The sequence below is a fragment of the Gobio gobio genome (genome assembly GCF_949357685.1).
Source record: "Gobio gobio genome assembly, chromosome: 12".
Lineage (NCBI taxonomy): Eukaryota > Metazoa > Chordata > Actinopteri > Cypriniformes > Gobionidae > Gobio > Gobio gobio.
In genome coordinates, this window is record NC_137105.1 from 6,562,880 (window position 1) to 6,575,379 (window position 12,500).

The 12,500-nt window shown below is 40.2% G+C and overlaps 1 protein-coding gene across 1 annotated transcript in view; it reads left to right on the forward strand.

Moving 5' to 3' along the window:
• The window catches only part of eva1aa (eva-1 homolog A, regulator of programmed cell death a), a 76,144-nt gene that overhangs the window by 22,496 nt on the left and 41,148 nt on the right, over nucleotides 1-12,500 (forward strand). Inside the window, exon 5 of the mRNA XM_079832023.1 lies at nucleotides 11,970-12,113. Within this exon, the coding sequence (XP_079688149.1) occupies nucleotides 11,970-12,113 (144 nt within the window). The remainder of the gene's footprint in view (nucleotides 1-11,969; nucleotides 12,114-12,500) is intronic.

Consider the following 12,500-nt stretch of genomic DNA (forward strand, 5'->3'; position numbering starts at 1 on the left):
AATGATGTCAGATGTATCAAATCAAGCAGTAGGCATGCAGACGCTTCTACAAACATTTGTGAAAGAATGGGTCGCTTTCAGGAGCTGATATAGGTTGAAACTGTAATAGGTTGCCACCTGTGCAATAAGTCCATTTTTTTATATTTCCTCACTACTAAATATTCCACGCTCAACTGTTAGGGGTATTATAACAAAGTGGAAGCAATTGGGAACAAAAGCAACTCAGCCATGAAGTGGTAGGCCACGTAAAATCACAGAGCGGGGTCAGCGCATGCTGAGGGTCACAGTGCCAGAAGTCGCCAACTTTCTGCAGAGTCAATAGCTAAAGATCTCTAAACTCTGTGTGGCCTTCAGATGAGCTCAAGAACAGTGTGTAGAGCTTCATGGAATGGGTTTCCATGACCGAGCAGCTCATCCAAGCCTTACATCACCAAGTACAATGCACAGCGTGGGATGCAGTGGGGTAAAGCACGCCGCCACTGGACTCTAGAGCAGTGGAGACGTGTTCTCTGGAGTGACCAATCACGCTTCTCTGTCTGGAAATCCGATGGACGAGTCTGGGTTTGGCGGTTGCCAGGAGAACGGGACTTGCCTGACTGCATTGTGCCAAGTGTAAAGTTTGGTGGAGGGGGGGTTATGGTGTGGGGTTGTTTTTCAGGGGTTAGGCTTGGCCCCTTAGTTCCAGTGAAAGGAACTCTTAATGCGCCCGCATACCAAGACATTTTGGACAATTTCATGCTCCCAACTTTGTGGGAACAGTTTGGGGACGGCCCCTTCCTGTTCCATCATGACTGCGCACCAGTGCACAAAGCGTCGCTCCATAAAGACATGGATGAACGAGTTTGGTGTGGAGGAACTTGACTGGCCTGCACAGAGTCCTGACCTTTGGGATGAATTAGAGCGGAGACTGAGAGCCAGGCCTTCTCGTCCAACATCAGTGTCTGACCTCACAAATGCGCTTCTAGAAGAATGATCATAAACACACTCCTAAACCTTGTGGAAAGCCTTCCCAGAAGAGTTGAAGCTGTTAGAGCTGCAAAGGGTGGGCCAACTCCATATTAAACCCTACAGATTAAGAATGGGATGTCATTAAAGTTCATGTGCATGTAAAGACAGGCGTCACAAAACTTTTGGCAATATAGTGTATGTTTGATCATCATACATTTTAGATGTTGTCTTTGTATTGATACTGGCAGTTCTTGGTCAAAATAATCTGCAGAATAATCTAAATCTAGAGACGAATCAGTTTGTTTTGATTGAGAAACACCTTCAGGCTTTACAAATTCACATCACACATATAATAACTACCTCTTATGCAATTACTTACATTAAACGTCTTAAACAAACACACACACACACACACACACACACACACAGATCCTGCAACACCTGTGCAAATGTGAATTACATCACATCATCTCAGGTGTTTGATTTCCCTTCATTTCTCCTGTTTCTACATGTTTGTGTTTGTATCTGTGCGTGTGGAATATGATGCTGTCAGTGCGTCTCATTGTTACTGTTCCAGCATCAAAGGAGAAAACTGTGTCGTTTTGTGCCTGTTCTGGGGAAGTGCTCTGCCAGGAACATGCTTGAATTCAAGGAAACTTCTCGGATGTGTGGGAGGAAATTCAGTTCACTCTCTTGTTGTCCTGAGATGAGTATCAGCTAATCTCATCTCCTCTTACACTCCTGGAGGGTGTGTGTGTGTGTCCAGGCAAACCCTACGTTATTGGGACAAAATGTCCCCGCAAAGATGCCAATATGCGAAATCCTTGTCCTTGTGGGGACATTTTTTGGTCTCCATGAGGGAAACAGAATTCGTTTATTTTTATTTTTGAATGTAAAAATGCCTGTAGTTGTGTGTGATGGGTAGGTTTAGGGGTAGGATTAGTGTAAGGGGACAGAATATACAGTTTGTACAGTGTATAAACCATTACGTCTATGGAGAGTCCCCACAAAGATAGTGAGAGACTGTGTGTGTGTGTGTGTGTGTGTGTGTGTGTGTGTGTGTGTGTGTGTGTGTGTGTGTGTGTGTGTGTGTGTGTGTGTGTGTGTGTGTGTGTGTGTGTGTGTGTGTGTGTGTGTGTGTGTGTGTGTGTGTGTGTGTGTGTGTGTGTGTGTGTGTGTCTGTCTGTCTGTCTGTCTGTCTGTTTATATGAGTGTTTTTGTGTTTGTGTGAGAGATTTGAGTGATTGTGTGAGAGTGAGTGAGTGTGTGTGAGAGAGTGTGAGAGAGTGTGAGAGAGTGTAAGAGAGTGTAAGAGAGTGTGAGAGAGTCTGTGAGTGTGAGAGATTTGAGTGATTGTGTGAGAGTGAGTGAGTGTGTGTGAGAGTGAGTGAGTGTGTGAGAGAGTGTGAGAGAGTGTAAGAGAGTGTGAGAGAGTGTGAGAGAGTGTGAGAGTGTGTGAGTGTGTGTGTGTGAGTGTGTGTGAGTGTGTGTGAGTGTGTGTGAGTGTGAGAGTGTGTGAGAGTGTGTGAGAGTGTATGTGAGTGTGTGTGAGAGAGAACAACACCCTCTTAAGCAGTGCTTGACTAATCACTCTGACACTGAACTCAATGACGAGGTTAATGGGGTCTGTTTTTCTCTCTGGACTTCCTGTCAGGTAAAGACTGAGAGTGTTTGTTTCACCAGAAGTTGCTCAAGAACCTCCATCCGTAGAGTTAAAGGTCATTAAAGCCATTAAAACTGAATCAATCAGAACTTAAAGACCTTTAAAACATTTGGAACACATTTGATTTTGAAAGAAACTGAATATTTAGCAGGAAGTAGTGTAGAGCAGGATTGTGATAATATTGGATAATATGTGTCACCATCTGCATAGTCTTTGTTACACCATTAGTCATTTCACATGTAGAGAAAGGTATTTCTTTATGAACTATAATCATGGGCTTCCGGTAACGGCTGTACGCGAGTCTAGTTCCGGTGAAAGAGTGACCTCTGACGAACGCAGAAACGAAGAGCATAGAGCAAAACAAAACACCGGTCACGAATTAGAAGAACGAGAATTTTTAAAGGGTCATGAAACCCTAAACCAAAATTTCTGAGATTTTAACAGAAGTATGCGTGTTGAACATAATGGAAGACAATGTTAGCATCTGTTAGTTTTGATTGTGGGAGAAAACTGGTTAATTTTAAACCTTTTTGCTCTATTTTCAACTTCCTGGTTTAAATTCGTCTTCGTGTCAACGTCATAGGCTGTGACGTTTTCTCGTACTATAGTACGGCGATGACTCATCGGTAGGGCTGTACGATTAATCGAAAAATAACCGAAACCGACATTCAGAACCTCTAACCGACGTATTTTTCCCATGTCGGTTATTTCGGTTTTCACGTGACTCCGCCCCGTCAGTCACATCAAGTGCAGTTTGAAGGCATAGAGAGATGCAGGAGCGGTTATCTGTGTTTATAGATGCCCAGAATCACTATAGTAACTGCATGTTTTACACAGTTTATACAGGTCAGTTAATTGCTGTTCTTCATATAGCCTACCGCTGACGCGCACACACACACACACACACACACACACACACACACACACACAAACACACACACACACACACACACACACACACAGACGGCGCGCGCAAGCCCTGAAGCCGCTTTCACTTTCGTGCTCATAAAGTTTGTCAAGTACATGCGTTTAAAGGCTTGCCAGTTTTAACATTTAAAGCGATTGTGCACTATTCAAAAACAACAATACGGAAAACGTATCCGTTCAGTGCTCAGCTTTTTTCTGTGACAGAGAGCCGAGCTGTGTCACGTCTCTGAAAACACACACCCTGAAGGAAGACTCTTTCACCTGCGTCCTCACAAAGCTTGTCATTTGTATGTGGTTTAAGTCCTGCCAGTTTGAACATTAAAGCGAGTTTCGACCATCAGATGTGTATTATGTTGAACTAATGCCTGATATATTGTGACAAACGAACACTCGTACAGAAGCTCGCACATCACGTGAAGATAGCGCGCAGAAATGCAGTGTCAACGCTGTCCTGTGACTAAAGTTAAGTCACTAAAGTAGCTTAGAAACTCAACCGTTATAGCATATATTTTAATACCTTTGAAGTACAAACCACAGCTTCATAATGAATAGAGACGGTATGAGTAATTCACACACAATCACTCTCTCATTAATGCATTCAGATAAATGTAATGTAGGCCTACTGTGCTAATTTATCTGTATCTGATGTACAACAAACAGAAATCTGCCCCATAGTCAATAACTGCTGAAAGAGAACCGTTTCCTTCAAGTGTTTTAAAATCACAAAGCAATGCACTTTTTCATTAGAAAAAAAAAATCCACCTGTTCTATATATAAATGTGTAGAACATATTTACAGTACAAACCTTATCAGTGAACTTACTCAAAAACCTTATGAGGGCAAAAAGAAAGCAAAATAATCGTTCATTAATCGTAATCGAGGTAAAATTTTCAATTACTCAAGGTTTTTATTTTTGAATCGTTATAGCCCTACTCATCGGTGTCTCTTAATTATTCATGAGACTGCGTGTCTTTGTCCTATGAGAAGACGCGGTGCTTAATTCAGGACAGCACGCGCTTAATTATTCATGACAGCACACGTTGATAGGCATTTTCCTCTGTCTGGCGCTTCAAACAGTGAGATCGCACACAGTTAGTGAGAGATGCATTAACCCCTTAACTGTCACCCCCCTTTTTGAGAATACACATGAAAATGCACTATCCAAACTTAAAAGGCTGTAATTCAAGAATGCTTTGGAATAAAGACCTACGTTTGGTCTTGTTTTAAAGCAGACACTCGGCAGATTAAAGCAGCACTAGGTAACTTTTCAACCTTCATAATATATTTTCAAAACTCTTGTGATGATACATCGACTTACAATAGGTTGAATGACACGTCTGCCATAGCCTGACGGGGTCTGTATCGTTTTTAATCGTACTTTTAAACTTCGGGTTTCGGGTAGTAACCCGAGAAAAAAAGAACTACAAAATTAGACTGCTTTACGGCATATACGTCACTTCCACCACCAGCCCCACTTCCTTAAATTCGGACGTGCGTGAAAAAATCGCTCGCAAATCATTTGTTTGCCGAATGTTATAGTCTTGGCCGAAGCAGCACAGAAAAATAAGAAAGCAAAGGTTTTGTCTGAGGAAAGCAAAAAGAGAAAACGAGAAAGTGATCGGATTAAAGGCAGGACGAGGATCAACATTGGGCCAGCGTTTGCTCGCGGGTGTGAGCTGGAGGAGGAGGGGCTACATTCTTGCAAGTAAATACGTAATACATACAAAATCATATTTTAGGATACCTAACATGTCTGTGATATTGGTTTATTTGTCTTTCCTCAAGCTTTAATGCAAATCGATTTTTCGAATTTGCAGATTCATCTATGGTAGCTTGATATTATAATATTGACGATATATGGTTATTACCTACCACTCAAACATTGAATTGAAGTATCATATAGATTCTGTAAAACGGGAACCAATAGACTAGGCTACTATAATGACGCTGGCTTGTAAACGTGAGCATCGCGATCATTTGGCGTTTGAAAAAAATAAAACCCATGAAATTGTATTCATATGACATGCTGAAACATGTGCCACTGTACCTGGGATGAAGACATTTCACACGCGACGCAAGCAGAACACCTGCATGTGAACTCCTGCAGAGTTTAGGGCTATCATAGTTGTCATGTCAACAAATGCACGTGCGATGCATCCCCTGATGTAGAGTGACCGTTTACGACAGTAGTAGAGGACAATACTGTTTCACAACTGTAGGGGGAGCCCGAGAGCAAAAGTTACCTAGTGCGGCTTTAAATCAATTCAAAATATGAAAGTATGAAAAAGTTATGAAAGTTTAAATTTACTGTAAATAAATAATACTGTACTAAATATTTTTTATTTTATATAAAATATATATTTTACAAAAATGTTTTTTAATCTAAAAAGACTATAAAATCAAAGCCATATGTCTAACCAAGTTGTGTTCCAAATTTGAAGTTGATATCACAAAGTCCCCATGAGATTTTGTTTAGGCGCCATACCAAAAATAGCCACCGGGTGTCATTGAAATTCCATTGATTGTTTTTTGATGCATTTTCCTGTAAATTTCAGTCCAAATGTCACTTCCATTACAAAACGGTCAACAAACGTTGCCTATGTTCTCTTCAGTAGATCCCGAGTCTTCACACAAACGCGATTCATCCACACTGTGAGTGTAACCGCTCTTTACGGCCACAAAATAAGCCTCAAAAGTTATCAAAGGTATGCAACCGCGTGTTCATGAATATTTTCGATACAGAGAACAAATTGCGAATGGATGTGCATTTATTTGGCCATTGAATTATAGGTGTCACAGGATATGTATTTATTTAACGGTGAGCTTACAAATCCATGTGTATATTTGTGTTGCGTGTAACTTAATAGTTGTTTGCAGCGTGCATTTGTGGGAAGCTTTGATGCTTTTAATGAGAACAAAATAAAATAGTCTGAATCAGAAGCCGTTGATGTGCTGTCAGTCTCCCCTCGTCCCCCTCCACTCCGCCGCTTAACCACGCCCACTTTTATAGCATTTTTCAAAACTGTGGTGAGAACTGACGGCTGCTGAAACAGGGGGTTTTTAATGCATAGATATCCATAATAAAGGCTAGATGTCTTACGGCGGAATCTCTAACGTCATCACCGGCGGCCATCTTGTCACAGGCTCTGTGGCTCCTGATGTAAGGCGAGTGATCTGCATGAACACAAATACTCTTATCTCACTGAAATCTTGATGGATTTACAAATGGTTTGGTTTTTTACAAACGTTATTAACGTGGCATAATTATGGATGCTTGAACAAATTATGAATAATTTTGCATAAGTATGCAGTGTCATAACTACATATCTGATGTTTATAACAAACCAAACAGTTTGAAAATCGGTTATGGCAAGTTATGGTTATTTAAAAAGTGCAAGCACCCATAAAACACAAAGTTACAAGTGAGCGAGCTGACTGTGACAAGATGGCCGCCAGGTGCGGACGTCGACCTCCATTGGCCAGCAGCGTGGACGAGACATCTAGCCTTTATTATGGATATCTATGGTTTCATGACCCTTTAAAAAGAAATGTGGGAGGAGCTTGAGTATGGCTATAGTATCGGCTGTTACCGGAAGCCAGTGATTATAGTTTATAAAGGGATAAATATGGATATTTTTCTTACAAAAATGCATGGCAATGCTTCAGAAGGCCTCCATTAACCCCCTGGAGTCATATGGATTACTTTTATGATGGATGGATGTGCTTTTTTTGGGCTTCAAAATCTCATTTACCATTCACTCCCATTATCAAGCTTGGAAGAGCCAGGAATATAACTCAGATTGTGTTCGGCTGAAAAAAGGAAGTCATATACACCTAGGATGGCTTAAGGGTGGGTAAATCATGTGATAATTTTTCATTTTTGGGTGAACTATCCCTTTAACATGTCTTTACTGAATAAAGGTAGGCTATTCGTTTAATTAAAACATATCTATTTGTGCTTTGCGCCTCACAGACGAGTAAAAAGCATGGCCTCCATGTGCTTCTGTACAGCTCCCACGCCCCATATTTACCCCATGCAGAGCTGTAAACTCAGATTTGAGCGTCTGTGATGAAGGACTGAACGTGACCCCGGGGTTTTTCTCTCACGTGGATCCAGTTTCTGTACGCGCTCAGCCAGATCTAGAACCGTTAGATCTGTGCAGATCCAGGTCTGTCATAAGGGACATCATCAGTGTGAGACAGGTGACGTGTCCCAGCGGCCCAATAAATAGTTTCCTCAGCTTTAACTTTGACAACACTGGCCGGTTATGCCGTTCATAAATCAGACCTCTATCAGCGAGCAGGTCTCTGTTTACTAACACAACTCTGTGACCTTTGACCTCTGACATTTGCTGGAGCCATTAGTCCTGAGGTGATGATGTGTCTCCGGTCCTCAGATCTTCAGTGAGTGATGGTTGTGTCAAGTCTTTGTGCTTTGTGTTAATGGATTTGTATAAATGGGCCGTCACTCTGTGTGTGGGTGTTCTGTGTCACTTCTGCTGTGATTCTGACCCATGTGGACTCTCTTTATTAACCCTTAAGCCCCAAGTTTTTTTACAAGTACGCCAGTGTACGCGCACAGCCGAACGCACAGCCTTGCAAAGTATACTTTTGACTCATACACACGTACTCAGGGGCTCGATGCATGTGCAGTTGTGCAATCTCTCACCACGAGTTACAACCCATGTAAATACTGCAAAAAAATGTAATGTGCATGACCTGCACGTACAAAGAACTTTGGCCTTTAACTATTGTTAACCATTGAGGGGCTGTAGCTGAGGACCTTTGACCTTTTCTTATAATTTGTGTTGCTGTTCTCTTTATATGTCATTGTGTTTGTCGTTTGTGACAGCCTGAATTTGAAATGGCTAATAAAAGTGAGGTGCAAAGTACGTCATTTTTTTCCAGTTCATCCAAATATATGTTGAAATGTGTGTAAGAGAGTATGTGTGTGAGAGAGAGTGTGAAGTGTGTGTGTGTGTGTGTGTGTGTGTGTGAGAGTGAGAGAGATATAGAGTGTGTAAGTGTGTGTGTGAGAGAGATATAGAGTGTGAGAGTGTGTGTGAGAGAGTGCAAGTGTGTGAGAGAGAGTGTGAAGTGTGTGTAAATGTAAAACACATTCATAAGAGCTGTGACAGTACCTTCAGGAGTTTATCTGTTCATACTAGGTTTATAAGTGAACTTAAATTAAAACCATAACAAATGTATGTTATTAATAAATGTTGAATGTGATTTCACCAAGTAGAGCATGTTCCTGGAACAACATTCCAATCAACCAATCAGATTAGAGGAAAAGCTTTCCAGTTTATGTCAAGTTTAGGCTTACAACAAGGGTTAGGCGCTTCTACACCATCATTTCCCTCTGATTTCAGGGATAAGTTTTTTTCCAGGTCATCCAAATATATGTTGAAATGTGTGTGTGTGTGTGTGTGTGTGTGTGTGTGTGTGTGTGTGTGTGAGAGAGAGAGAGTGTGAAGTGTGTGTGTGTGTGTGTGTGTGTGTGTGTGTGTGTGAGTGTGTGTGTGTGTGTGTGTGTGTGTGTGTGTGTGTGTGTGTGTGTGTGTGTGTGTGTGTGTGTGTGTGTGTGTGTGTGTGTGTGTGTGTGTGTGTGTGTGTGTGTGTGTGTGTGTGTGTGTGTGTGTGTGTGTGTGTGTGTGTGTGTGTGTGTGTGTGAGAGAGAGTCCAAGTGTGTGTGAGAGAGTGTGAAGTGTGTGTGTGTGTGTGTGTGAGAGAGAGAGAGACAATTATGACAATTCTTTATTTATTTCATTCATATTTTGTTATTAGCATTATTTGGCTATATCAAGCCATGTGCAAATAATACTTTTTTTCTATTTATTTTTTAGTTCTATCATTATTACTTTTATCTCTGAATATGTTCAGTTGTTTGAAATCACTTTCTGTTGTTGTAACGCTTTGGCAATACAAAATGTATGTTTTTGTCATGCCAATAAAGCTTCCTGAATTGAATTGAATTGAGAGAGAGAGAGAGAGAGAGAGTGAAGTGTGTGTGTGTGTGTGTGTGTGTGTGTGTGTGTGTGTGTGTGTGTGTGTGTGTGTGTGTGTGTGTGTGTGTGTGTGTGTGTGTGTGTGTGTGTGTGTGTGTGTGTGTGTGTGTGTGTGTGTGTGTGAGAGAGAGTGAGTGTGAAGTGTGTGTGTGTGTGTGTGTGTGTGTGTGTGTGTGTGTGTGTGTGTGTGTGAGAGAGAGAGAGAGAGTGTAAGTGTGTGTGATGGTGTGAAGTGTGTGTGTGTGTGTGTGTGTGTGTGTGTGTGTGTGTGAGAGAGAGAGAGAGAGAGAGAGAGAGAGAGTGTGTGTGTGTGTGTGTGTGTGTGTGTGTGTGTGTGTGTGTGTGTGTGTGTGTGTGTGTGTGTGTGTGTGTGTGTGTGTGTGTGTGTGTGTGTGTGTGTGAGATAGAGAGATCGAGTGTGTGTGTGTGTGTGTGTGTGTGTGTGTGTGTGTGTGTGTGTGTGAGAGAGAGATCGAGAGATCGAGTGTGTGTGTGTGTGTGTGTGAGAGAGAGAGAGAGAGAGTGTGAGTGTGTATGTGTGAGAGAGTGTGTAAGTGTGTGTGAGTGTGTTTGAGTATCTGTGTGTAAATATATGTATATAATTTAAAAAAATGTAGTTATTGATTTAAAAAATAGAATTTGAATTAAGAATGAATTCTAATTCAAAAATGAGAAATGACTTCATAATATATGATGATAATAATACTAATATTTTTGTATATATCATTTATTGATTTATTTTTTTAATAGTTTATTCTACTTTATTCTAAAAATAAAATTAAAGATGAAATATGGGATTAGAACAAAAAATATTTTAAAATTATAACAATTTGGGCTGATCATTTATTTTCAAAAAAAGTGAAAGTGAAGCACAAAGTCAATTTAGAAACTCTCTCTCTCTCTCTCTCTCTCTCTCTCTCTATACATGCAGTATATATTATATTGAAATACTTTATTCTATATTATACAAATATTGAATAGAATATGGTCTACCGCTAATTACTGAGAATACATTCAGTATTATTTATAGCTTTTATTTATATTTTGAATTAGGTTTAATTTTTATATTTTCATTTTATTAATGTTTTCATAAGTTTTTTATTAGTTACAAAAAAAAATCCAAATAGTTTTCAGTTATATTTTCAGTTTAATTTATTTAATCATTTTAGTGCTTCAATTTATTTTAGTTGCCAAGGCAACATTTCTAATGATCTAATATTTATATTTTACTTTATTTAAGCGTTGTTTAAGTTTTAGTTAACAATAACAACACTGATTATAGCCATGTTGTTTATCACCCTCATATGATGGTTATGATATTTTCCACTTTTTAGTGACTTGAAGATGTTATCTAGCAGTCTGCTGGTCTTAGCCACGTCCATTCACTGACCCTCTGATTCTGACCTTCTCGATCTGGCCAGCTCTAATCTGATTGGCTGACTGAGGAAGCTCCTGAAATAAAAGCACTATTAGTCCACCAGGAAATGAAGTGGTGTGAACAAGAACAGCAAGTGCTTGTGAGGGTTTAATAACCTCCAGACTGTCAGCTTCAAATCTCTGAAACACATTCAGACGCTTAAAACAAGCAGAATAAGAAGCACTGTCAAATCATCAACAGGGTTAGTCTTTGAAGTACTTTCACTAAATGATATAATTACAGGGCATTTTTAAGGTGTTTAAAGCCACGTTTGTCTCAAAAGAACACACTGTGTGTTTATGTGAGCATTTTGCCATCTGCCATCCTGACCGCCGGCTGCAGTCTCATCTTCCCCCGCAGAATCAAGCGCTAAAGAAACAATGATGGGCGGATGACAAGCCCAAACATGAACACACACACACACACACACACACGTGCGACTGCTATCTGATGAATGCCTGTGTGCTTGTGTATCAAAACACTTTGATGTTCTTTTCTGTGTGGCTTTATTGTTCTCTCTCTGTGTGTGTGTGTGTGTGTGTGTGTGTGTGTGTGTGTGTGTGTGTGTGTGTGTGTGTCACATTCATAAGAACTGTGGCAGTACCTTCAGGAGTTTGTTTGTTCATAAAAGGTTTATTATTGTAATAACTTAAACCAAAACCATAAAAAAATATTGTTATTAATAAATGTTGTACGTGATTTCACCAAGTAGAGCATGTTCCTGGAACAACATTCCAATCATCCAATCAGATTAGAGGAAAATCTTTCCAGTTTATGTCACATTTAGGCTTACAACAAGGGTTAGGTGCTTCTACACCATCATTTCCCTCTGATTTCAGGGATAAGTTATGGGTATGTTTTGGGATGGGACTGTACAGGAATGTTGATCCAGGAACTTGACTTTGCAAAGTCACGGTGACCTATGGCCTCGTCTACAGTACATAAACAGTACGTCTATGGTATGCGCTTATATTGAGATCTCACCTGATCCGTCATGTGATTCCAGACTGCTCTTCAGATGTGGCTCTGCAGGTGATGACATCCCGTTGCCAGGGGAAACGCTCCTGTGTGGTCCGCGCCTCTACACAAGAGTTTGGAGAGCCTTGTTACCGTGGCACCCGCAAATACCTCAGCGTGATCCACACCTGCGGTGAGTTACACACACCATCACATCTTTATTCCCGTTATTAACCAGACTACATTGATAAATGGGTCGCTCTACGTCATTTGTTGCACATTTGTGTGAGCTGTCATGATTAAAAAAGTTATTAATGACAGATATTTTTGATAACTGAATTAACAATTGTGCATTAGAACAAATAATAACTCAATAATGCTTGTTGTGTGTTGCTTTTAATAATTTTTTTAGGGCTAAAATAATAGAAAACACTGAAAGGATTGTTTACTTGTATCTTAATTTTTTTAAATAAATCATGTTTTAAAATAAAAATAAATATTAATTTAAATAAATATTATAAAATGCCTTGCCTTTTAATTAGAACAAAAAAGAGAGTGTGCGTGCGTGCGTGTGTGTGTG